We start from the raw sequence: 25,331 nt of genomic DNA on the forward strand, positions 1-25,331 counted from the left end.
CCTACCCATGCCAAGCCCCCCTAGGCGACCCTCCTGCAGACACCAAAGCTAGCCAGGATGAGACGGCAGAATTAGACTCCCACAGGGCTGCTCCGGGCTTCCCAGAAACACCCACCATCAACTTTTGAAGGCAACTGACTCGTGTCCCTTAATGACAGACTTTTCCCCACCTGGTTGTTTTTCCCCTAAAATGTCACTTTATATTTTGGTCTCATTTTTACCATCTTCAAGTCTGTGCGCCACCTGGCACAAGTCAAGGAAGGCGTGAGCATGTGGGTGGCCGCCCTCTGCTTCATCCAGGGCTCAGCAGCTTGCCAGGTCCTTCCTCAGGGCCCACAGTTGTCTGTTTCCACTGCACATGGTGCCAGTCTCCGAGGCGGCTCTGGGCTGATCACCCCACAGAAGTAGATCCAAGGACACCCCAAGGCAGGACTGCAGCGTGGCACGGGGGGTGTCTGGGGCTCTGTGCTTCTGTCCTGCTCGGAGCTGGCCTGGTCCGGGAGCCCTGGGCCTTCCTGGCGACCCTCAGGTCTGGGAGGACCCAGCGGGCAGAAGGCAGGGGCTGCTAACCTTCTACTACAACCTTCCGCATCTTAGCAGGAGGCTGGCGGGGGGTGGGGTGGGGGGGCGGGGGCGTGTGTGTGTGTGTGTGTGTGTGTGTGTGTGTGTGTGTGTGATGTTCAGAAACTAGACAAGGTCTTTTTGACTGGGGGGATGCTGGCTCATTCTGCCCTTCATCTCAGTGACCACTGTCATGCTGTCTGGTGCCCAGGGGAGCGAGTCAGTGAAGGAGACAGCCTGCAGGACTCCCAGCAGGGGGCACCTGCCTGAGGTCATACCAGCTCGCAGCCCAGGGAGGAAAGAAGCCGCTTTATTGACACTGCAGTGGATCTGAGGTGGCTGGGGGGCAGGGTGCTCACATGCTCATGACCCTGCGGCTGCTGCTGAGCACGACATAGGGCGTCTCCTGGCCCTTTGCTTGCCCTGGAGCAGTGCCACCGTGCCCAGGGGGGTCTCAACTGAAGCTCATCCTCTCAGGAGCTGTGGGCAGGGTGGGAAGACAGCGGTCCCTGAGTGCCCCTCCCCAGAGTAACCCCCACTGCACCTGATCCCCGAGCGGGGCACCCACCTGCTCCTGCTCTGCCGCTCCATCTTCATATTGTCTGAGCTCCTCCTATGGAAGCGGGGGACAGCTGCCGGAAGGCCTGGGGACACAGGGCAAGAACCTCAGAGCCCGGTGCTGCCCAGAGGAGCCTCTGGGGCCCAGTGGAGCAGGGATGACTGGCCAGGAGCTGGGGTTGCCAGGGCTGTGGACACGCCTGGGCAGTGGTGGTGGAGTGGAAGGCTGGCAGTGCTGGGGGGCAGGCAAGACAGTAGACGGAGGGTCAGGGCAGCTCAAAGGCCATGGCAGTGGGGGGTTGGAGGGTTGGGGGGGGCAGCCCTAATACACCAAACTCCTTGTGCATGAGCTTGTGGCCAGTCTGGTCCACATACTCAATCTTGATGTCGGGCCTGTAGCGTCCTTCTCCGTGAAGTTCTGCATGAAGCCTTGGTACCCCTCCCATTGGCCATAACAGTCCTTGACAGTCCTGGCCCAAGACACAGTGCCAGGCCCCACCGGGCATCCCAGGCCCCAAGCCCTCACTCCCATCTTGTCCTCGATGCGGCACACGGAGGAGGGCAGGGCCTTGTTGGGCGCCTTCACTCAGGCCACCTTCGGTACCGTGGTCTCCAGCAGCCCTGGGTACAGGTGACTGTGAGATGCGGGCAGCACCCCCTCCTGGGACAGGTGCAGCTCCGGGCAGGCCGGAGGAGGTGGAGCAGGCCTGCCTGCTCGCCCAGGTCCATGGCCCTAGCCAGCCAGATCCTGAGGGGTACAGGCACCAGGCCCATGTTACAGACCGAGAAACGGAGACACAAAGGACTGTTCACTTGCCAAGGGGCACGCTGACCAGACTCAATGAGCCCCTCCTCCCGGAGGAGGCTCCCCTCCCCACCCCAGCCCCACCTCCAGGACATGAGGGAGCTTTGAGAAGCCTGCCAATGTGGGGGAGGATGAGCCAGTGCCGTGCCTGCCTGGCCCCCTGGAATTCCAGGGAGCAGGCCCATCTCTGGCAGCAGCAGTCTTTCTCAGGTGACACCCAGGTCCCTGCAGGGCACATGGCTGCTCCCAATGCTCACCTCTGTTCTGTTAAGAGCAGCACAGCTGCCAGCCCTCAGCTCACAGTGGGCTCCTCATCCCGGACAGTGATGGGGACGGCAGGGAACTGGGGGTCCATGGGGGCCACGGCGAGCAGTCTCATCACACTACACCCCCCAGTGCTGAGCGCCCCTCACATCCTGGTGCTGCTGCCCCAGTCCAGGTGACGGTGCTCCAGCCCTGCTCCTCCTGCCCGTCTGACTGAGCCGCCATTGGCCACGCGCTGCTCTTCCTGCTCAAGACCCTGCAGCAGAAGCAGGTCAGCCCTGTGCCCTGTGCCCTATGCCTATGCACCCACCGATACCAGGGTCTACCCTCGCTCTGCCTGCTCCACCTCATTGCCAGCCAGCCCGTAGTTGGCGATCTCCCCGAGCATCCAGCAGAACGCAGACGTGGTGTTGAACATGATGGCGCCCTTCTCCTCAGGGCCCATGTCCTCCACCCGGCCTTCTGGCTGTGTTGCCAGATTCTTCATGGTCTCCTACACCTGGGAGCGGGAGCAAGGCCAGAGTCTCTGGGGTGATGACACCCAGGCTCAGGAACCCCGTGTCCTCGCTGGTGGCAGTCACACAAGCCAGAACCACCGTCCACAGCCACCTCCTTCCCTTGCTGTACCTGGTCTTCCCGGGGCATGCCTCCGCTGCACACCTGGCCACGGCTCCCCATGGCTCCAGGCCCCACACCCCTCTGCCTGGGCCTGCCTGCAGGCCCTGGGTGTGCCAGGCCCCTCTCCCTGCTGCTCCACCACCCACTCACCACCTGACAAACATCATGCCGCCGTCCTCCCCCAGGCCTCCAACTACCCCCAGCCTGTCTCCTCCAAGATTCCGACATCGGGAACAGGAAACCTGGAGAAGCAAGCTTTCCCCAGATGCCGGCACAACCTCCACCTCTTTCCTGAGGCAGATGCCGCCCTGCTCCCACCTCAGCCCCCTCACGCCAGCCCGCCACTCTGCTCCTGTCGCCCCAGTCCCTGAGGTGTGCAAGTGTGTCCCCTCTTTAAAAACCCTGTCCCACGGAGGAGCGCTGGCGCTGCCACGAGACGAGAAGGAGCGCATGGGTCCCACGGAAGAAGGGAGATCACAAGGAGGGAGACACAGAACTTCAGACCCCCATGGAATCTGACTTTCTGGAGCCATGGAGGCTGTGTAGAGCCCAGGAAGGATGGGCCCAAGAGCCATCCTCCAACGGTAAATCCAAGACACCCAGCGACTTCTTCCAGACGAGCCGTGTGCATGGGGCCCGGGCTCTGCTCTGAACTACCTTGTGGGCAGCCATGCCCAAGATGAGCTGGGGTGGGGGGGTGGTAAGGCTAGGCTCCAGGGGAGGGAGAGGGGTGCTCATCAACTTGAAGAGAGGAAGCCACTGCCCCCAAGGGACCGGTACAAACTGTGGAGTTGGTCTCAGCTTTGCCGTGCATCCGGTCACCGCCAAACCCTCCCCGGGGACCCACTGCAGGACACAAGGAGCGGGCACTCAGCACCTGCTCCAAGCCACCACCGGCCACTCACCATGCCCCCGTACCTCACTTTATGCTCAAAACCGCTCAAGGCTCCATCTGGATGCACCCCAAAAATGCCAAACCAAATCCACACCCACCAGGTTGCATTCCACGAGTGGCAGTGGTAGGTCTTGTCATGGCGATGAGTGATACACTGCCCGGCCCTGCCCTCGTTCTTATGCCTGAACCCATCGATGCGGCCACGGGCCCGTCCCACTCTTTGAGGGCCTCCACTTGACCGAGCGTGTCCCTCTCCAGGGACCGGCCTCTCCTGCCCACCCGTCCACAGCACAAGAGCCGAGGTCTCGCCACCCTCACTGCGTCTAAGGAGCACTCTGCTAGACTGTCCCAGACGGACCGGTCCTTTCAGCTCTCCACCAGCAGCACGATTCCAACGCCCGACTCATCCTCAGTCCAGGTCCGACTGTCTCATGAGTGTGAGGGGACTGGAAATACCGTGGCACGGCCAGGCCGGCCTCGGTCCTCAAAGTAGCATCCTGGCTGGTCAACGCTCTGAAAGAGGTGTCTGGGTTGAACCCTCAAAGCAGCCTTGTGCAGTAAACTCACCTAATGCAGCGCATCTTTCGAGCTCCTGCCTGCTGCTTCCATGAGCGCTGACTGTGGACCAAGCCAGACCGCGTCCTCAGAGCGAGTCCCACACATAGGGCACTGAGGTTTCTGGCCATCTTGAGGGGAGCAGACTGCCTCGTCGCTCCCCACTGGAGCGGCTGGTGGGTGCCCCCTAGTCCTGCAGTAGACAGCTCAGCATGGGGCCCACTAGACCGCCAGGCTTTTCTACCCATACGTCCCACAAACATTTGAGAAGTGATTTTTTTCTATTTCTGAAGACTGCTCTAAAAAATGGTGTCTTTTAAACAAAACCAAACGCCACCTCCATTGACCTGCAGCCCACGGCTACACCCAGTGCCCACGACCCTGCTTCCTGGGTCTCCAGCCTTGGAGTGAATATTTATCGTGGTTTGGGAGGAAATGTAGCTGGCAAGGGCGGTTTCCATTCAACAACTTACAGGCGGTCTGTGACCAGCCGTGCAACCTTGGGGGCGATGTGCCCCCCCAAAGCCTCCGTGCCTCAGTTTCCTCCTCTGTAGCCTTGCTCCCAGGCTCTCGCTCTGAGGATTCAAGGAACCCACACATCCTCCATGTGGCCTGTGAGCATCCACCCTGCTGAAGGCCCACCTGCCTCTCCCCTGCCCTCCCCTCACCAGCACACCCTCAAGGCTGGCTCACCAGGCAGCAGCTCCCCTCAGTCCCAATCTGAGGTGCCAATCCCCAGACCTGCAGTTATTTCAGTGCCTGCCTGCCCAACTCTGCTCTCCAGATCACCTCCTGGGCCCCCTAAACCAAGAGCCAGCCCCCAGTGGGACTCTTCTTCTGTTACTCCTACCCTGGACACTGCTGGGGGATCGGGCCGCTCCCAGGCCTGACTGTGCTGTGCACACACTGCCGAGGAGAGAGGCCTGCTAGGAGTGGGCCCGAACATAGGAGCGTTCTGATGGGACGTGGTGCTGCCCACAAGGACAGGTCGCCTCACCCATGAATGACCAGACCCTGCCCTGCTGAGGCGAGGGCCCGTCCCCGCTCACCTTCTTGCAGAGCCCTCTTCCAGCTGCTTCTGCAGCTCCAGTGCTGCCTCGTCGTCCTCCTCCTCCGGCACACTGGCGGCCCTGGCTCGGGCTGCTCCACCCTCCTCTGTGGAAGCACAAGCCTGGCCACTCAGGCCACCTCTGGGGGCAGGCGCTCCTGGCCCTGCCCGCTGTGCCCATGACTGCACCTTCATCGCCCAGGTGCCTGTGTTGCTCACAGGGGTGTCCAACTCAGGGCACAGGTGCCAGGCTCCTCCTCCTCCTGGGCCTCCTTGTCAGCCTCCGGCGATGCCCCCAACGAGGACACTCACTGCTGGCCCCAGCCCCCAAGTCTGCAGGGAGAGGCCTCCCCTGTGAGGATGGGCTCGCGGCTGGCCTGAGACCAAGCCTGCCTGGAACCAAAGTCCCCGTCCAGTGTCTGGTCCCTGACAGGCAGCAAGTCATTGGCTCACATTACCATCCTGTGAATGGTCTTCACCCTCCGCTTGGTTTTCTTAACAGGCACCTGCGGTGGAAGAGAGAGCGTGAGAGGCAGGCAGGTCCTTCCACAGCAAGCCCTCTGTTCTGCAGCGCCCACCTGAAGCAAATGATGGGAGCCAGGACGAGGAAACTGAGGCACGGAGAGAGGACGTACCCTCCTGGAGGTCACCTGGCTCCTCAATCGGAGAGCTGCACCTCACTCTTGATGGGGCCCCAGTCAAGGGCGTGGCGCTACCACTTCAATGCCCTTCAGACAACAACTCAGACTCTCAGCTAAATGCCTCCCCCGGGCTCCAGCTGGTACAGACACAGCCAGAACACAGCAGGCTGGCAGTCCCTGCTGTCCCCACCTCCTCCAGGTCCCTCCAGCACAGAGCGTCCCAGCAGCACATGCCCTGAAGGGAGAGTCACCACGTCCTTGGGTGCAAGGCACTCCGAGGCCAGTGGGGCCCTGCAGAGCTCAGGGACTGGGTCTGCATCGCTTCCAGCTCCGGTGCCCGGACACGGTGGGCCGCGCCGCCCTAGTCTTTTAAGTGGAACGAGAGCGGCTGTTGCCCGTCGGGGCCTCATCGCATTTGGACAGGATGGAGCGTGGCTTCTCCTGCAGGGTGAGCCGCTCACTGTTGGGACCCTCCGCACCCACCCACAGCTCCTCGAGCTGTCTTAAGGTCATGGGGTTGAGGGCATCGACTGCCAGGGGCTCCTCTCTGGTGCCCGCCTCTGGAAGGGGACCTAGAAGTGAGACTGTCTGCCCCCAGGGCTTGGGGGGAGAGCAGGGAGCCACTGATCTTGTCCCCCTTCCCAGTGCCAAGAGCCAGAAGTGGCAGGTGGCAGAAAGGAGGGGGCTTGAGTCTTTTTATCCCCCCTCTGCCAACCTCACACAATCTGCTGTGCTTCCCAAAGCCCCTCAAGCAAGTGTTCAAACAGACAAACTCTGCTCCGCCCAGAGCACTCCACGCGGTGCCACTCTGCGCAGGGACACGGCAGGGACCTCCCCGCCCGCCACACTGACTCACCTGCCAGTGAGTGCACCCCTCACGCCACCCCGAGTCTGCCTGCCCCGTCTCTCTCTCTCTCTCTCTCTCTCTCTCTCACACACACACACACACACACACACACCCCTTCTTAACAGCACTGAGCGCCAAGGATGTCAACCCCAGCTTTGCCCAGAGCTTACTGAGAACAAGAGACCCAGGAGTGAGGACTATGAGGGGAGGGGCCTCAGAGGGATTTCTCAGACAGGGGGGTGAGGGGGACAAGGTCAAAGCTCCCCAGGAGTCCTGGTGGCACAGTAATTGACACGACCACCAGGCTGTGCAAACCCGCAAGTCGCTTCATGGGAGAAAGTGTGGCAGGCTACATCTGTGCGGATGGGAGCCGGGAAACTCCCGGGAGTGGGTCCATTCTACTGGGTCTGGCAGGTTCCCAAGGAGCTACAAGCAGCCCAGCAAGAGGGGGCTCCCAGGCACAGGGCCTGCCCCTGACCGGAGGATGTCCCCTCCCTCCTGGGTTTGCTTCCTCTTCCAACAGCCAACTAATTGGCCAAGATGATGCATGTCCCCCACCCAACTAAGGCATTGGAAGAGTGCGCATGTGGACAGATTCTTTACCCTCACTGAAAATGCTGGGGGGCAGGAATCTGGTGGGAGGGTGGCCTTCACACTCGTGAGTTGGAGATGACTCCCAGTAGCATTCTCATCGTTAAAAATCCTGCCCACAATATCCTCCCATCAGTGTCACCTTAATGATCTCTTATGAGCACATGGCTGATTGCTACCTGGCCCCCGACAGCTTTACCTATAGGAGCAGACATGTTGCCATTGCTCTCCGTGCTCAGGGGACAGTCACTCCCCTTACCTGCACCCAGCACCGGTGTTAGGTTTCTCCCCCAAAGAACCCAGAGACCTCTAAGGTTAAGGTACTGCCCACTTTGTTAAGTATGTGGCTCCCTGTAATGGGGGGGGGCCTGCATGCCCCGAGACTATACAAGGTGGCATAAGCATACTCTCTCCCACTCAGATCTGGTTCCTGGCAGCAAGTGGCTGCCACAGAAGCCACCTGTCTTGGGGGGGGTGCAGAAGCACAAATCTATGGGCGGCAGGACTCACTTGGTCCCCTCAATGCTGAGCGACAAGGCCATCTCCTGAGCTGGTGGCTGGAACAAGACGATGTGGGGCTTAGCAGCTGAGCGGTCAGGGAGCCAACACCTGGCACCAGCCACAGTGTGTGTGTGTGTGTGGGGGGGGGGTCCCTCAACAGCACTGGCCCTGCAGAGACCCAAGAAAACAGCAGGTACCTTGGCCACCCTCTCGGTCTTCTTCCAGCCTGCCCATGCCTTCCTCACTGCGCCACCTCACCACCTCTGCATGTTGTCGTCCGCCCCTGCCCATCTTCTCTGGCCCAAGTGCAGATGGACAAGAGCCAGCCCACCTCCTCCACAGGCCTACTAATACTGAGTGAATCACTCCCCTCTGAACCCTGAAAGCACGGTCAGTCACTGCCAGGTCCATTTCTCCCCGTGGGGCAGTGGCATGACTGTGTCCTCTAGGCTGGACGCTGGCGACACAGAAGATTTTACTTTAGACCTTCACCCATGCCACAGTGGAGTCCTGGTGGCACTTTCAAGGAATGGGTGGACTACTGACCTCAAGGTTGGTGGTTCAAACCCATCAGCTGCTGAGAAAGAGGCAGCTCACTGTTCCCATAAAGATTTATAGGCTCAGAAACCCATCATAGGGAGTGAGGATTGTCTGGGGCTTGCCGCCCACCTCACAAACAGCAAAGTTCACTGACCACCACAGAGGCTGCACAGCAGCAGAGGAGTCCCAGCCAGCTGCCACAACAGGCTCGGCATCCCCACCCCACTGGCCTACTTCTTGCGCCTTTATCCACCTGGACCCCAGATCCCACACCACCATCTGCGCTTTCGCCAAGGTCCGATTTCAAAGCTCATGGCTCTTGTAGCCCCAGCCTTTGACTCCTCCCTAAGCTTGGTCTTCCCGAAAGGGAAGATGGTGGGAGATATGGTCTATGATCTGGCTGTGAGTCTTGTTAAACAGGATTCATCTCAGATTGGGGGGGGGATCTCACTACTAGCAAGAGAGATCTGCCAGGAGTGTGGCATGTACTACAGACCCTCCTTGATCCAGGAGGCAGCTGTAATACCAGAGAACAGCAGGAGAACCAGGAGTCAAAGATGTGAGATGGCACAGTGGGCTTCCTTCCCAGTTTCCCTGAGGAAATAAAGCTGAGTGCTTTGGGACAAGAGGCTGGCTTGAAGAATGTGGTGTCTCCGGGCACTTAATTGGGGAGTTGTGTTGAGATTCAACTTATGGCAGAGTGGCATGCCCTTTGGGAATTGATTGGCAGTCCTATTACGAGCTTTGCAACATTGCTGAGCAAGGCAGAGGCCAGGTTGTGGGTTAGGTCGGCCGGCAGGTGTGGGAAGAAAGAATCCCCAACAAATGATCACGGGTGCAATGCACAGTTGTACGGCGATAATAAGTAAAGATTATAGTAAAGTCATAGAGCGCATGAGAGGTAGAAATAATGGAGTCAGACACAATTCATGGTAGCATGCTCACCTCACCTCTGCTTGGTGATCCACGTAGAGAGCAGGAGGGAACTTTATTGCTAACCAAGGCTTATCTCTACTTAGGGGGGGTGTGCTTAGATACCAACCACAGGTCACAGGGAAGGGATATACAATAGGCATAAGCGTGACAGGAAGGGGATGAGCTAGGGATGTACACATGATAGGAAGGGGTGGGACTAGGGGTATGCATGTGACAAGATGGGCGGACCCTAGACTCATAATATAGGCATAACCTTAAGTCACCCTTGGGTGGGCTTGACCTCCCTGGATTCTCCGTCAGGGAAACAACCTACTACTATCATTATCAGAAGGGAGTGGGCCCTGCTTGTTATGGGATAAACAGTGGTGTCTGCTTGCTCTGGATGGCTGATAACCCTTAGGGAGAATGACCCCTGACCTACTTCTGTTGACCTCCAAGTGTATAGTCAGTCATTCACCACGTGTAGCAAGCAGCTAAGTTTGGCATATATTTGAGGGAGATAACTTGGGAGAAATCTGTTTCCCACAGGCAGGCCTGACAAAACAAGGCATTTTCCTGACTGACCAACTGTATCCTGAGCACGTCTCACCTGTTAGCTTCCCTAATAAACCGCATAATTGTGAGCATCATGTTTAGTTCTGTGTGACGGCTGCAATAAGAGCCCAGCTGCAGGACAGGTGTCATGGGAGGGACAGCTGGTGCTGGAGTACAGAGGGATGTCTCAGGTGGAAGTATGCTTGACCTCAGCCTCACAAAAACCGACCTTGGGCAGCTGCTGTTGTTGACACCTGCCATTGGGTCAGTTCCCATCCAGAGCGACCCTATGCAAAACAGAACACCGCCCGGTCCCTATGTCTGAGCCCATGGTTGCGGCCACTGTGTCCATCCATCTTGTAGAGGGTCTTCCTCTTTGGGGGCAGCTGACGCCACCCTAATCATTCCATTTTCTTCCACAGGCACGCAGGCAGCCCGCTGGAGCACTCCTTTCGAAGGATGCTCACCTTCCGAGATGCCAGAACACACAGCTCTTCTGGTCCTCCTCTTGTCTCTGGCCACTTCACTTCCTCTCTTGGAGCTTCTTCCTCCACCACGTCTGAAACAGGAGCGTCTCCAGGCCTTTCTTCCCTGCTGGGCTTCTCACCCCACATTCCTTCTCAGGGCGCCTGCTCTGGTGCCTGGACATGCAGTGCTACCAAGCGGACCTCTCCCTGCACATCAAACTCACCAGGAGCTCCTCTCCCCAACAAAGGGGCCTCGCCCAGGACCTCACAACAGCATTCCTGGGATGGCAGCGCTCAAGCCCAAATCCAGTGAGTGGCCCCATCCTCCCCAAACCGCTCTCCTCCCAGCTGCTGCCCTGCGGTCGTCACCGTCAGCCCTCACCTGTGCGGACCTCACACCGCCTGCCATTGTGTCTCCCCGGCCTTTCCTGGGCACATCACGGCCCTCGCGGTCAAGGACCCTTCGAACCCCGGCGGCCTGGTCCTTTTGCAAGTTGGGCCGATAACCAAGAGGGCAGCAGGGCCGACCGGTCAACCGTTTCAGGGAGATGCGAGAGGCCTTCTGTTCCGGGAAAGATCTACGGCCTCGGACGGCCTCTCGAAGGCGGAAGCTACTCAAAGGCAGGCGGCTTGGCCTTCGGGTAGGGCCCTTCGTGTGCCAATCTGGTCTCCACTGCGCGCCGCGCGAGCCCCCAAAGCCACCTTTTCTCTCGCCTTGGCACGCGCAGTTGGTTCAGTCACCGGACACACCGAGGGCCCGGGTGCCCGGGGAGCCTGGAGAGGGGAACGCTCTTCAGCCCCCATCTAGCGCAGGGGCGAGTGTCCGGTGCGGACCCGCACGCAGTGGGGCGTCCCCTCTCCCAGGCCCTCCCCCTCCGTCCGTGACGCCGGCCCCCGCGCTCGGCCCTCGCCGAGCCTCGAGGACGCAAGAGGGGACTGTTTCCGGGCCGCCCGGAGCCGCGGTCTATTGCCGGAAACGAAGAGACGCCGGCTCGCTATGTCCGCCCGGGAGGCTGCCCCAAAGGCTCTCGGGAAGGCGGAAGCGGAGCCCGACTGCGCAGCCGCGTTGGGCGGGGCGGTGGTGCGCGTGCGCGTGCGCCTGCGCGTGCGCGGCCCGTCATTCGGCGCCAACATCCCTGGAACTGGAGAGCCCGCCCGGCCTCCTTCCGCCTGCACCCTGCACTGGGCCTCCTCGTCCCTCGGTAGGCGTCCTCCTGGTGTCTGGAGATGCCCCGCGCGTGTCTGGAGATGCCCCGCGCCCGCAGCCTGTCATGATCCCAAACGCCGCCCCCCTCCCCACCCCCCACCCGAGTGGAGATTTCTCTGTCGCGTCCGTGAGCGCCTAACACGCTCCAGACGCCGAAGCCCCTGTTTCTAACCTCCCGCAACGAGAGCGCAGAAAGTGTAGAGTTGTGTGTCAGCGAAGGTCGGCGTAAGCAAGATCGTGGATGACCCGTGGCGGAATGGTTAGGCTGGGCACTGAACGGTCAGCAGTTCGAAACCAGCGGCCTCCTCGCAGGAGAAAGAGGAGGCTTTCTAGCCCTGGAAACCCCCAGGAGGCGGCTCCGCCCTGTTCTATAGGGCCGCTCAGAGTCGGAGCTCGCTTGGTGGAGCTGAGTTTAGTTGAGTTCTCACGTGACTTGAGAGGGCTGGAAGCTTTAGGCCCCGCCCATGTCCCTGCTGACCCCCTACCCCCACCCCACAGTGGCAGACCAGACCCAACTCAGCACGTGTCACGTGTGCCCTCTGCACCCCATTCATGGCACCACTGCCACTCGGTTCACCGAGGATTCCTGGGCTGCAGCCTGTGTTAGTACCCCACCTCCCAGCCAGGGCAAGCGAGGACACCTTCATCTTGTTTGCCCTTCAGGCCGACCCACGCTCCAGAAGCGGGTGGGGGACGGACAGCGCAACAGTACTGGGCTGTTTACTGTCCACCGCTTCCCCCCGCCACCCTTAATAGCCCTCTGCCCCAGAAAGCCCACACTGCATTTTTCATAAATCCTTTAATTCGTGTCTTGGGGCCTGGACGCTGGGTCCAGACTGGGAGTCGAGGGTCTGTCAGAGTGGCTGCTGGGAGGTCTGGGTTCCGTCCTTGAGGGTCTCTGAGAAGGTGGCTCCAGTTTCACCCCTACTGACCTGTGACTCCTTAAAGGACACCACACAGATGGAGGCAGCTGGTCGCCACAGCCCCCCATGCCCACCCTCCCTTCTCGCTTTGCCCAAGCAAAGCCAGGCTCCCTGAGAGAAAAGGGCCTGGCTCTGACAGTGGGGGTTCAAATCTCAGCGCCTGTACTGGGGTGCTGTGTGACTTTCCTCCTCCAGGCTCAGTTTCCTTATTGGGAAGGGGTCCTCAGGAGCCCTCCTGTCCAGGTGAGTCTAAGGAGTCAGGGCGGGTGTGCATGGGGCCCCAGAATAGGAGCTGGGGTGACTGAACAGACAGCCGCAGAGATCCAGACGGTCTCTGCTGCACACCGATGTCCTTTGACAAGGCCCTCCCTTCCTCCCGTGGCATGAAGACTGTCTGGAGAGTCCAGGGAAGGCCCTGCTGGTCCTGGACTAAGCCAAGCGTCCAGGAGGAGTGAGGAGTGTGGAACAGGGCAGAACTGATGCTCTGACTCAGGGCTGATCATTGTAACTGCCCTTGAGGGTCCCTCAGCCTGGGGTCCCCTCGGATGTCCGGCTCGTGGCACGGCTCTCTGGTCCTCTCTCTCCAGCTTGGCTCGGCGACTAGCTCATGTGGGGGCGGGGTGAGGGGCGGACCACCGCCTCACCTGGGTTTCCTGGGGGTTCCCTCAGTGTCCCCCTTTCCTGCCTCAGCCAGCAGTTGCTCCTCATCCAGGCCCAACGCTGACAGCACCTGGGAGAAGCGCCGGGTCACAGTGAGCCGGGCGTTGGCCTGGAGAGAGAGCAGATGGTTCCTGCCCTGCATCAGAGCCACCGAGGTCACCGGGGAGCTCTGATCCTGGAGGTCTCGGTACCCTAGGCAGGCAGCAACCTGGGGTCCCACTCCCCACGTCACCTCCTGCCGCCCCACTCACCTAGGCTGGGGCTCTGTTCTCAGGGGGAGGTCACATGCTTGCTCAGGGACTGGCCTCACCTGCATGGCCTGCTGCCACAGGTAAGACCCTTACCTGCATTGCCTAATGGAATATGTAGACCTCACCTGCATGCCTTGCTAGACCAGGGAAGCCTCACCTGTATGGCCTGCTGGAAGGGGGTAAGTAGGCCCTCACCCGCACAGCCAGTTAGGACAGATAAGCCTCGCCTGCACTGCTTGCTGGACCAGGTAAGGTCTTTACCTGCATAGCCTGCTGGAACAAGTAGGGCCGGGCCTGCACCCTGTGCTGGATGCCCTGCAGCTCTGCCTGGTACTCAGCAAACCGCTGCCGCTCCTGGCGCCTGCATGAGAGACGGGTCTCAGGGCAGCTAATCTTCCCCAGTCCCATGGGGGCACAACCCCTCCCCCACCGCCCGCCCAGTCTTAGGCCTGTCGTCCTCACTAGGACTCTTGTGCCATCGCCCCTCATTGACAAAGCCAGGTGTCCCCCCATCCTGCCCTTATTCCTCTTGAGGTCTGCTGGGTAGGCAGTGCTTGCCCATTGGTACTGCAGAGGACTCTGAACTGCAGGGGGATGAGGGACTTGTCCAGAACTGCTCAGCTGGGAAGTGGGGGGGCTTTTAGCCTATACAGCCAGGGCTCATCCAGCCTCCACCACCACCACCCCCAAAAAGGGAGGAACCAGCACAGACTCCTGAACCCATGCCTGTACAGGCTCCCCCCTCCCGCATTCCCACGCCCCTGCAGCTCCGAGGAGGAGGCTGTGCTTCTTGGCTGTGTGAATTCGACCAAGGAACTCGCCCAAGGTCTCTAGACGTTTGGTCCCGACTTCTTTCTGTTGGAGTTGGTCTCCCGGGTGCCACATGTGACCCAAAGGAAACAGCCCACAGTCCCACGGAAGAAAGGCCTGGCAGCCTGCTTCAGCCCAGACACCCCTCGCGGGTATCTCTGTGCTGGAGCCCCTTGGTAGCCCTAGGCCACGTGTCATAGAGTGTGTCCCACCCTGCCGTCTTGATGGCAGCAGACACCAGGTCTTTTCTTGCACCCAGCCTCCAGGTGGGTTCGAACCTCCAACTGACTTGCTGGCAGCCAAGTGCTTAACTGCTGAACTGCCAGACCTTCTCATGAGACGAGCTTTGTTAGATTTGGGCTGTAATACTTTCAGAAACAAACCAACAGGTCTTTCCTGTGCAGTCCAACTGATGGGTTTGAACCACCAGCCTTGGGCTTAGTAGCCAAGAGCACACCCTTTGTACCACCCAAGGGCCAACGGGGATAACTGAACAATGGAGTTTCCCAAACCAGGGGGCCTGACAGCTGGCCCGCTGCCCCTTGCCTGAGAAGTCATGCGGTCCTTCCCGCTTGTCACCTTATTGCCATCTCTGTTAGGAGTGAGAAGCACCCCTCTTCTCAGAAACCCAGAATGGAAAGGGAGCCTCGCTAATGGAGGCGGCCGGCCAGCGGGGCTGAGATGCCATTCTGGCCCATAGGATTCTTGGCTGACTTTAGGACATTACCCCCCGCCTCCCTTCCCAGACTGCCTGAACTGGAGGCTGTCCTGGCACCTGTTCAGCATCATAGCAACACGCTGGACGACAGGTGATGGCTGCCCACCAGGCGACTGCCTGGGAACCAAGCCCAGTCTCCACGCGGGTGAGGATCCCACTCCGAGCCACCTCACAGGCCTGCTCGAAGTTTCAAAAAGACTGGCCTGACATCAAGTTTGCTTTTTGCCCCCCAAAAAAGAAAGAAAGAGACAGACTGCCACCGAGTCGCTGTCGACTCACAGCGAGCCTACAGGACAGGGTAGAACTGCCCCTGTGGGTCTGAGACCGTGAACGCTTGACAGAGTAGAGCGCCCCGTCTTTGTCCTGAGCAGCAGCTGCTGGCTTCGAACTGCGGACCTTGCGGATGGCAACCCAGCACATAACCACTGCACCAAAATCTGAACCAGGGGGAAATGCGGGGGGTGACTATGCCTGACCATGAACAGAGGAGTCCCCAGAGGGGGCCCCAAGGTCTGGTCACTTCTGATAAGCATTTGTCCTGCCCCCTCCAGCATGACTAGAATACACACCAGCATTTGGCACCAGAGGAGCAGGATATGAGGGAGGTAGTCACTGGGGGGGGGGGGGGGCGCCTCGGTTGAAATGTGGCAATGACTGTGGAGGCTGCACCCTGAGGGAAGGGAGGCCTGGGTCTCTTCCATCCTGCAATGGCATCCTTTCTGGGTCTCCCTGCCAGCCCCTCCGAGCCCTGGACCCCCCTACCTCATCTCCTCCAGCTTGCGCTGGGCAGCCGATGGCCCGCGGCTCCTTCTGGGTGCATAGGCTGCCAGGCAGCGAGCCACCTGCTGCTTAACCTGCTGCTCCCGGGCACGCCGCAGCAGGGCCCGCTGCCGCTCCTCCTCCTGCTGCCTCTCCCAGGACTGCAGCAGGCTCCTCAGTGGAGATGGAAGAGGAAGGAGGATGGTTCCGGGGCTAGCCTCAAGGAGGGTCGGGGATTGATGAGGGGAGTATGGGGATCCATGGAGAAGAATTAAGAGAGCCAAGGTCATGGGCATTAGAGCTCCAGCCTCAGAAACATACAGGGGGAGTCCCATCATGTCATACAGGACCACTAACAGTCGGCCTTAATGCGATGGCGGTGAGCTTGGTTCTTTAGTTTGGTCAATCATGAACTTGAAATGGGAACTTCCACTCACCACTGACAGCCTGGGACCCCCCTGGTATGGCCGGCCTTCCCTCCCCTGCCAACTGTCCTCAAGGCCACAGGGGCAGTCCGTCGTGTTCTCCACGACCCCTGTGTCCGGCAAGAGCTTGGTGGATGCCTACCTGTTGAAGGGAAGGTTGGGTGGATGGACATACGGATGGATGGATCCATGGGAAAGAGGAGCAGTGGTGAAAGGATAGATGGGTGGGCAGTGCAGCTGGGTGAACAGATGGCAGCTAGATTGTCCTACAATATCCTTTCCCCAGATCCGATGGTCCCTTCTTGTCGACCACTTTCCCAGCAAGGCTTTCCCTGACCGCCTCACCAGAAGTAGCCTCCCAGGTATGTTCCGAGTCTGTGTGTTGGGTGCCATCGAGTGGGTTCCGACCCACCACAACCTAACACTGCCTGGTCCTGCGCCACCCTCGCCGTCTCCACTCTGTTTCAGCCACTGGGTCGGTCCTCTCTGGGTATATGTTTTATTCACTTTTTTAAAAATCCTTGATTCTTCTTCACAATGAAACTGTAAACTCCACAAGAGCAGGGTTCTTCACCCGCCTCACTCACCACCAGCGTCTCCCTGACTCCTGGCTCAGTGCCTTCCTCTGCGGAATCCTTACATACTGAATCATGGTCAGACAGACCGATGGCCAGACAGACAAAGAGATACGTGCGTGCCTTCACTTGGTGTGAGTGCTCCATGGGGCACCAGCGGGTGCAGGCTGCAGTGTGGGGAGCCAGGCAGGCTGAGTAAGATCTGTCACCTGCCTGCAGGGAGCCCCCCAACCTGTGCCCAAAGCAAGCAGACAGCACCCCAGTGCGGTAGGGCGTGACCCGTGCTGAGACAGCTTCCAGGAAGAGAGCGGGGCTTGGGGGTGGAGGTGGGAAATAGGAAGTCCTGGGCGGGCAAGGAGGGCGATCATGGGACGTTCCAGCCTCTGACCAGCTGGCATGGGGGACAAGAAATCCAGACTTTGTCTCAAGGGCTTTGAAAGTGGGAATACATCCCAAAGAGAGCCACAGGTTAACTGTCTCAGCAGGAGGAGGGGGGCAGCGAGGTGGCTGGCTGCTTCCCAAGAGATTATAGCTCCAGAAACCACCCTGCCCTCTGCTCCAGAGCTGACGGAGTTGTCAGCCAGCCAACCTGAGGGCAGGCTAGCATGCTCCCCCTCCCTCTCCTGTGACTCCCCATCGCCTGCCTAGGCCATCCATAGCCGCCACTGCTCCCCTCTCCATCCAATAAGCACCTCCCTCGGGTCACCGTCCCATGTGGGGCAGTGAGTGTATCTAACAACTGCCGCCCTGGCCTTTCAGAACTTGCGCTTCTCCCGGCTGGGCCCCCACTTGTTATTCACTCTGTGTTGCATTCTTTACTTAGATAACAGCGTGATGGGCAGTGAGTGAAATGTGGTTGTGTCACTGGACAAGGCCACCGGAGAGACAGATGGATGGTGGGATGGGCACGGCGGTAAATGGGGAGAGGTGGACAAAGGGCTGATGGGTAAATGGGGAGAGGTGGACGGAGAGCTGGTGGATAAATAAGGAGAGGTGGACGGAGAGCTGGTGGATAAATGGGGAGAGGTAGACGGAGAGCTGGTGGATAAATGGGGAGAGGTGGATGGAGGGCTGATGGATAAATGGGGAGAGGTGGATGGAGGGCTGGTGGATAAATGGGGAGAGGTGGACGGAGGGCTGATGGCCTTGAGGATGGGTGGGTCAGTGGAACTATGAGCTCACTAGCTGGATGGATGAAGGGAAGGTGGGGGTAGGTGGATGAGCAAATGGATGAGTCATTGATCAGAAAGATTGGTGAATGGGGAGTGGAAGGATGAGTGGTTAAGTGTCTCTTGCTTCCGTCCCTGTGCCCCTCCCCGCTGCTCCACCTCACCTGGTGGCCTCCTGTCGTTTGTGGAAGGTGCGGTTATGGAGACTGATGGACAGGGACGGCTCGGCATCTCCCAGGGCAGATGTCTTCCCACTGAGGCTAGCCGTCTGGAGAGCAGCCCGTAACACTTTCCAGGGCTGCTTTTGGGGGCCTAGTCACAGGGGGGCCAAGTCAGAGATGACACACTTCCCCAGGGGTCCCCCCAGCCCCATCCCCTGGGGGATCAGCCCGGCTCCCGGGTTGCTCTGCCCACAGGCAGCCCCTCACCGCAGAGGCCCTGGTTCTCCAGCTCCTGCTGTAACTGCCTGTGCAGCTTCTCCAGGTCCCAGGGTCCCTCCAGCTCCTTGGCCCTTGACCTCCTGCTCCTCTCCCTGCAGAGGCCGCTGGGGCTGGGGCAGTCGCCCTGCACGTCACCCTTGTTGGAGTTCTCCTCACCAGAATGCCGCCCCTTTCGTTGAGACCGGGCCCTCCTCCTGGGGAAGGCTGGAGGCTCACCGCCCTCCTCGGCTCCCTCTGCCTCTTCCTGTTCCCAGGCCAGCCCCGTCATGGGGAGCTGGGGGAGCTCCCTAGGGCTTAACCTCTGCTGGGCTTCCTCAGCACCCAGGGCTTCAGGCTCAGCCGCCTCCTCACACTCGGGGCCCCATGTCTTTGTGGGCAGCCAGGGGCCACTGTCTTGGGGCCGCGCTGGCCCCCGGTGCTCCGCTCGGCGGCTCCTGGTCTCCGACTGTCTGCTCCTCTCCGGGGCGTGTGGCTCCGTCGTCGTCTTCCAGCCCAAGGCGTGGGGCTCGGAGAGGCTGGCTGTGGACTTGCGCCTGGACTTGGGCTGCTTCTGGGGGCCCGCTTGGGGCAAGGGCAGGCTTCGGGTACTTGGGGCTGTCTGGGCATGGGGGCTAGAAGCCACAGGGGAGCCCGACCGAAGTGTGGCTTGGCCATCCAAGGTGAAACTCTCCCAGGCCCACTGGAAGGGAAAGGACGACTTCCGAGGAGCAGCCGGGCAGAGGCTGGGAGAAAAGGGGGTGGGGTTAGGGCCCCTGGTGTCGGCTCTGGGGGGCCAGACACCTCCTTTCCTTCCTTGCCAGCCTCCACAAGCCACTTACTCACTCCTCAGTCTGGGCAGGGCCATGTGCTTGTTGCTGGCCTAGGGGCTGCTGGTCCTTCTTGACTTTCTGTCCTGCGCTGTGAGGTTTCTGCTGCTGGCTCTGGGGCAACCCCTTCTCACCACGCCCGAGGATCTCCTGGGTGGGACCAGAGACAAAACCCAGCTCCGAGCCCCTCCTGGACCCCCTTGGACCTCCCCCAGGGGTGGGGGCTGTCTTCCTGCACAACCCCTGGACTCTGCTGCCCACTAAAACCTCTTCTTGCTGGGCGTGCCAGCACCCCCACGGGACACGGCAGGAGCGCCCAGGAAGGTCTTGGCCGGGGAGTGGTGCTGGGCTAGCCCAGTGGTCAGTGGTTCGCTGCTCTCCTTCCTGCAGGTTCTCACTTCACCACCAGGGACTCCTTTCAAACCAGTGCCTAAGACTAACTGGAAACTGGCCCCCATGCCTTCGATGGGACCGCTCTCCCCAGCCCGGGCTCGGGTTCCTCGGAACTCCCGCTCCTGTTAAGCAGCTGAGAAGTCTGAGGCTCACGAGAAGGGAAGGGCATCTGCCTCTGAGCCCCAGGTGGGCACCATTGCTCCAGGCAGCCCCGACAGCAGCATTTCCAGAACGTTCCACAGAGCCCTGGCTGCTCCTCTCTCCCCACAAGGCCTGTCCTCCTCCCCTGAAAACCAGGTGCAGTCTCCTTGGCTCTGAAGGACAGGGTAGAACTGTCCCAGAGGGTGGGTGCCAATCGGTTCCGACTTCTAGAGGCCCTGTGCCCAAAAGAGAGAAGCACCGCCTGGCTCTGTGCCACCCACAATTGTTCTTCTGTCGAGTGTGTCATTGAGACCTAGGTCGTTACTGTTACAGGTGAGCACACGTTTATATAGCGAAAGGGAACACACAGCAGTAGGCGATCATTCCTAAGCCAGCGGCCTGGCCCCTCTGCCTCCTGCAGAGAGGTTTGGTGGATTGAAGCTGCTCCTCTTTCGGTTCTCTGCTGTGTGTTTTAACTGCTGGGGCTCCTGCACCTCCTGCAGGACTCCCCGAAGTGCAGGAGCTGAAGAGTCGTCCCTCATCTTCATCCCACCCTCGAAGCCTCCCTGTTCCTTAGTCCTCCAGCCTCCCTGTTCCTTAGTCCTCCAGCCTCCCTGGTCCTTAGTTCTCCAGCCTCCCTGGCTATCACTTGGCCCAAAGTGCCATCCTTTGGGCTGCTCATGGGCCTCCCCTTCTTCCTCCCCCGACCCCCAGCCAGCCTGCCTACAGGCAGTTGGAAATCACCCACTGGGCCTTCCTCACCTGCTCTGTCAAGGACCTGCCTGACAGAATCTTAAGCAGCCCTGTGCCAGACCCTGGACCCTGAAGCCTTGTGCCCTGCTCTGGCCTCTCTGCCGTGGCCTTGACCGACTGTTGGTGGGTATTTAGCATATTGGTGTCCTGCCTCCTCCCCTGCCCCCACCTGCCAACCCATGGAACTGACCTCTCTGCCATCTCTATGGCAACCAGTCTCCAGGGCTCCAGCATACGCAGGCCAGGGGAGGCCTGTTTGGCTCAGGGGCAGAGGGTGCAGTTGGACACGGAGGAGCGGGCCAGGCCTGGCAAATCCCTGTACTTGATCACATGGTTCCCATCTGCCTGTCAGGGTGGGACCATGGGGGCCAGGAAAGACTCCGGATGTCATAGGAAGATACCCATGTTGTACCTGAGGGGGGCCTGCCTTTCTCTCTCCAGCCCCTAAGCACGGGCAGGAGAGCAATAAGTGAGCACCTTGCCCAGGACAGAGGCGGCAGGCGAACCCGAGCTCTGGGGGCATTGCACCGTTTCATCCCACGTGTCTGACATGGCAGCACCAAAACCCTCGGGGATGTTGAGCCCTCGATATATATGAAGTCCAGGGACGTGGGATCAGCCTGTGGCTCTAGGGACAGACGGGCCAGCTGGGCACCCAGTGCAGCCTCTCCCTAGCTCTGTGGCTTTGGGTGAGCCAGTCTGTCCTGTGCAAGACTCATCTCGTGACCCCACGCCCTGACTTGTTGAGAGGATTCGGTCTGCATCAAGCATCTGTCACCGTCATTCCTCCTCACTGACCCATAGGGGGCGTGTGGGGGCAATTCTGCTCAGAGCACAGCAAAGGGCTTAGCTGATACCTGGCTCCCTTGATCGCAGGTTGCTGCTGCCCTACCTGTGCTTCCTCGTGGGCAGAGTTGGGCTGGTTAGAACCACGTCTGCTTCCCAGGGCTGCTGCTGCTGCTGCATTGACGTGGGTTCACAGAGCCCTGACGTCACAGAGGAGACACGGTCGGACCCTGCCCTGTCTTCACAGGAGAGAGGTGGACCCACAAGCTGTACCGAGGGGTTCAGCTGTGAACGGTGGTGCAGCTGGCTCAGGACCAGGCAGCATTTCGTTCTGTGTTACACAAGACTGCTCTGCGTAGGAGCCAACTTGAAGACCCTTAACAGCTGGTACGTAGAATTGTTCAACGCCCCCCCCCAAATTGGATCATGCTTTTTTTTTTTTTGACTCACCAATATTTCATATTCCCCTTCCTGTGTCATCACATAAAAAACACTTGTTATTATTATCTTCCCTGGATTTCGCAATGCGCTGAGCCCTTCCTCTGCCGTCACACACAGATGGCTTCCATGACTTCCCTGTGAAGTGAAGTCACCGCAGCCGCCAGTGTCCTTGTGGACAGGCATTTGTACACGCCGCTATTTCCGCCAGGCAAGACCCTGTAAGCAGGCTTGCTGACTCAGTCTACATCCTGATCACACCCGTTACTAACACCCTGTTCCATCTGTATGTATGTCTACCCACAATGCGCATTCTAATTTTTAAAAATCTTGGTTCGTCTGCCAGGTTTGTTCAACATGGGTCCTGTGCTGATAACTTGCGTTCTCTTCTGTAGTTGTGGAATAAGCCTGTTTTCTGATCTTCATGCACCTCGTCTGTAAACAGCTCAATCGGGTCTTTGCACCTTGTTCCTCTTTCAGTCCCGAGTGGAGGCGTCCTGTGCGACCGCGGGACCGGCTGCTGGCTGGGAAGGAAGCAGTTCAGACTCACCAGCTGTTCCTCGGAAGGAGGACGTCGCGGTGGTCTTTACAGAAGAAATCCGAGGCGGTAATGCTGCTCCATCCTTAGGGTCACTCTGAGTCACGGTCCAGCCGGCGGGCTCTGGGTCGTGGTGTCGAGAGCTCAGTTTAATGAATTCGCAGCTCGTGAGAATCGACCCTGGATAAGAGGCTGCTTTCTTTTTAGCACAGCCCCACCTCTCCCCGTTCCTCCTTGGTCCCCAGCCTTCCTCCACTGGAAACCAGTGCATCTTATGCGCCCGCCAGTGGGCATCGTGGCATCATCCACAATAGCCAGCAAGTGGACACAGCTGTCCACAGAAGAGCAGATGAACGCAATGTGCTCTAACCACACGATAAGCTATTATTCAGCCATGGGCAAAGGAGATTGTGATCATGCTACAGCATACATGAGCCCTGAAAACATTATGCTGCTGGGGAGGGAGGAAGAAAAGGGGAGCTGATACCAGGGGCTCAAGTAGAAAGAAAATGTTTTGAAAATGATGATGGCAACATGTGTACAAATGTGCTCGACACAATGGATCCATGGGCTGTTCAAATGAGCCGTAAGAGTAAGATGACCAGACATCCCGCTTTGGGCGGGACAGTCCCGATTTTTAACAATTTGTCCCGTGGCATTTTTAAAAAGTCCTGATTTTGGGAAAGAATGCACGACAAGCTAGGGAACTGCGGGACTTTTAAAAAACGCTATTTATTTCATAAAGGCATACATTTTCTTGAATTTAGCAGACAGTACTTGTAGTACCGTATATATTCGTGTATAAGCCGAGTTTTTCTGGAGTTCTGCTTATACACGGGTCAGTGGTACCCCAGCGAGGTGAAACATCTTGCTGGGCCCCCCCTCTCGAGGTAATGGGAGTAGCGCCACTGTTCATTCAAAGCCCCACTGACACCCAGGGTTTTGAATGTTTGTTTTCTCACATCTAACCAATCAGAACCATCCTATGACGTGTGTCTCCGAATAAGCCTTTTAAAGACCGTGTGCGAAGGATGTGGCATGAATGGATGTCATCTGGTCAAGCCTGACTGACAAAAGGAGGAAATCTCATGAAGCCTGACATAGAGTTCATAGCAAAGTGGGTTCCAGATGCATGGGAAGACATTCCAGAAGACATGGTGCGACGTGCCTTCCAGAAATGTAGTATTAGTAATGCGATGGATGGCAATGACGACTGCGCTGTGTATGAGAATGACAGCTGTGATGGTGATGACGGCGATCTCAGTGAGGACAGCCTCTATGATGAAGCTCTGCATTGGGATACGGATGATGATGAGGAATCCAGTTTGGAAGGATTTTAACTCTTAACATTTTAGCTTGGTTGCTGATTGAGCTCAGGGAATAGTACTCTTAAGGTATCATTGTTGATACCTTATTGTTTTGGTTGAACCTATTTTCCACTTACTGTGCTGGTTTACTAATGTTAAATGACTTGCTGTCCTTTTATTTATGTTTTTTTATTTAAAATACATATTTAAATACATTACCCCACTGATGTCTCCATTTTTAGTAGTTTTATTTTCATTTGTTTTGATTATTGAAACTTGCCAATAGCTTCTGCATTTTCTACCCTAGGCTTACACTTGAGTCAATCAGTTTTTCTGGTTTCCCAGGTAATAATTAGGTGCCTCGGCTTATACTCGGGTCAGCTTATATTCGAGTATATACAGTATTTATATATATTTTTAATTTAGTAAATCATTTTATTGGAACTCATACAACTCTTATCACAATCCATACATACATCAATTGAGTAAAGCACCCTTATACATTCATTGCCCTCATCATTCTCAAAGTTCACTTTCCACTTGGGTTCCTGGAATCAGCTCATTTTCCTTTTTTTCCCCCTCCCCCTCCTTTCCCGCTCCTCCCTCCCCCCTCCCCCATGGTATTTATAGTCTATAGTGGCGGCAAAAAGTATCGCACCAGCCTTGAAAGTGACACTTATGACATGTTACAGCAAATTCAGAGAAAAAATAATACAAGTTAGTATTGTTATTATTTAGAAAGAAATATAGGATTAAAATTAAAATAAAATTTAAAATATAGTTACTGTATAGCAATCAAATTAATTCAATTTATAAACTAACAATAAAATATGTTCAGGTGATTATGTACCTACTTGCTCTGTTCTTAAGCAATACGTGTAATACTGATTTATAATGTAATTTTAAGGTTTTTTTTTAGATTTTTAACATAATGAGTAAGAAAAGAGGATGCAAATTCAATGATGATCTAAGAAGTGAATTTCCTTTTATTAAAAAGCCCAAAAGCAATTACATGGTAAAGTGTGAGAAATGTAATGATGAATTTTCTATTTCGCACTGTGGGAAGAATGATATTTCAAAGCACTTGGAGACACAGAAACATAAAAGATATTTAAATACTGCTGCATCTTCCTCCAAAATACAGAACTTTTTTCTGGATAACAACTTATGGAGACGAAGAAAAGAAATTAGCATTAGCAGAAGGACTTATGTCTTTTCATGCTGTTAATCACAATCATTCCTTCAGATTTATGGACTGTATATCACAAGTTGTCAAAAAGTTAATCAACCAAAAATCTGCCTGTGCTAGAACAAAATCCAAGCCAATTGTGTGTAATCTGCTTTCCCCATATGCATTTTCAGAATTAAACAAAATTCTAGAAAAATTAATTTTATATCCATATATTCTGATGAATCTAATCATAAGGATATAAAGTTATTTCCAACCATTATTAGATTTTTGATTTGGAAACTGGAATAAAAATTAGAATTTTAGATTTCATTTCTGTGCCCGGTGAAACTTCTAAAATAATTTTCAGTTCCATTATTAATAATTTTGGAAAACAATTTAAAACATAAAACGACTGCATATTGTGCAGACAACACGAACGCAAACTTTGGAGGAAAAGCGAGAAGAGATACAAATAATATTTTTTATAAATTAAACAAAAAACTTAACCAAAATATTATTGGTGTTGATTGTGCTGTGCACATAATACAGAACGCCATTCAAACAGCTGCTGAGTTGTTACCCGTAGATGTGGAAAATATTGTTATTAAAATATATTCTTATTTCTATATATACACCGTGCGCATTGAAATGCCTAAAGAATTTTGTGAAAGTGCAGAAGTCGAATATCAGACAGTAAAAC

General features: G+C 57.0%; 1 protein-coding gene and 2 long non-coding RNA genes across 3 annotated transcripts; 1 reads left to right on the forward strand and 2 right to left on the reverse strand.

Annotated features, from left to right (window-relative positions):
* Positions 1-738: 738 nt before the first annotated feature.
* On the reverse strand, positions 739-11,400 carry LOC142444456 (uncharacterized). Its single transcript, XR_012783916.1, has 4 exons — positions 10,744-11,400; positions 5,306-5,810; positions 1,130-1,205; positions 739-1,041 (listed from the first exon to the last, which is right to left on the reverse strand). It is a non-coding gene; the product is annotated as an uncharacterized LOC142444456 (long non-coding RNA).
* Positions 11,401-11,492: 92 nt separating this feature from the next.
* Positions 11,493-24,387, forward strand: LOC142444457 (uncharacterized). The gene is made up of 3 exons (XR_012783917.1): positions 11,493-11,563; positions 21,425-21,564; positions 22,096-24,387. It is a non-coding gene; the product is annotated as an uncharacterized LOC142444457 (long non-coding RNA).
* On the reverse strand, positions 12,368-20,943 carry TSGA10IP (testis specific 10 interacting protein). Its single transcript, XM_075545095.1, has 8 exons — positions 20,869-20,943; positions 19,121-19,254; positions 18,287-19,020; positions 18,023-18,170; positions 15,693-15,863; positions 13,664-13,763; positions 13,136-13,260; positions 12,368-12,509 (listed from the first exon to the last, which is right to left on the reverse strand). Exons 1-8 carry the CDS (start codon positions 20,941-20,943, stop codon positions 12,368-12,370), a joined length of 1,629 nt encoding a protein of 542 aa, XP_075401210.1.
* Positions 24,388-25,331: the final 944 nt, after the last annotated feature.

Source organism: Tenrec ecaudatus, chromosome 4, assembly GCF_050624435.1.
Source record: "Tenrec ecaudatus isolate mTenEca1 chromosome 4, mTenEca1.hap1, whole genome shotgun sequence".
Classification (NCBI taxonomy): Eukaryota; Metazoa; Chordata; class Mammalia; order Afrosoricida; family Tenrecidae; genus Tenrec; species Tenrec ecaudatus.

Excerpts from the sequence above, each read along its gene's own strand:
- TSGA10IP (XM_075545095.1), bottom strand. The coding sequence starts at position 20,943 with ATGTCAGACACGTGGGATGAAACGGTGCAATGCCCCCAGAGCTCGGGT. Across the intron at positions 19,255-20,868 it reads CCGCCTCTGTCCTGGGCAAG|GAGATCCTCGGGCGTGGTGA; the intron begins GTGCTCACTTAT and ends GGTCCCACCCAG. Across the intron at positions 12,510-13,135 it reads GGAACCCCCAGGAAACCCAG|GAGTCACAGGTCAGTAGGGG; the intron begins GTGAGGCGGTGG and ends GTGTCCTTTAAG.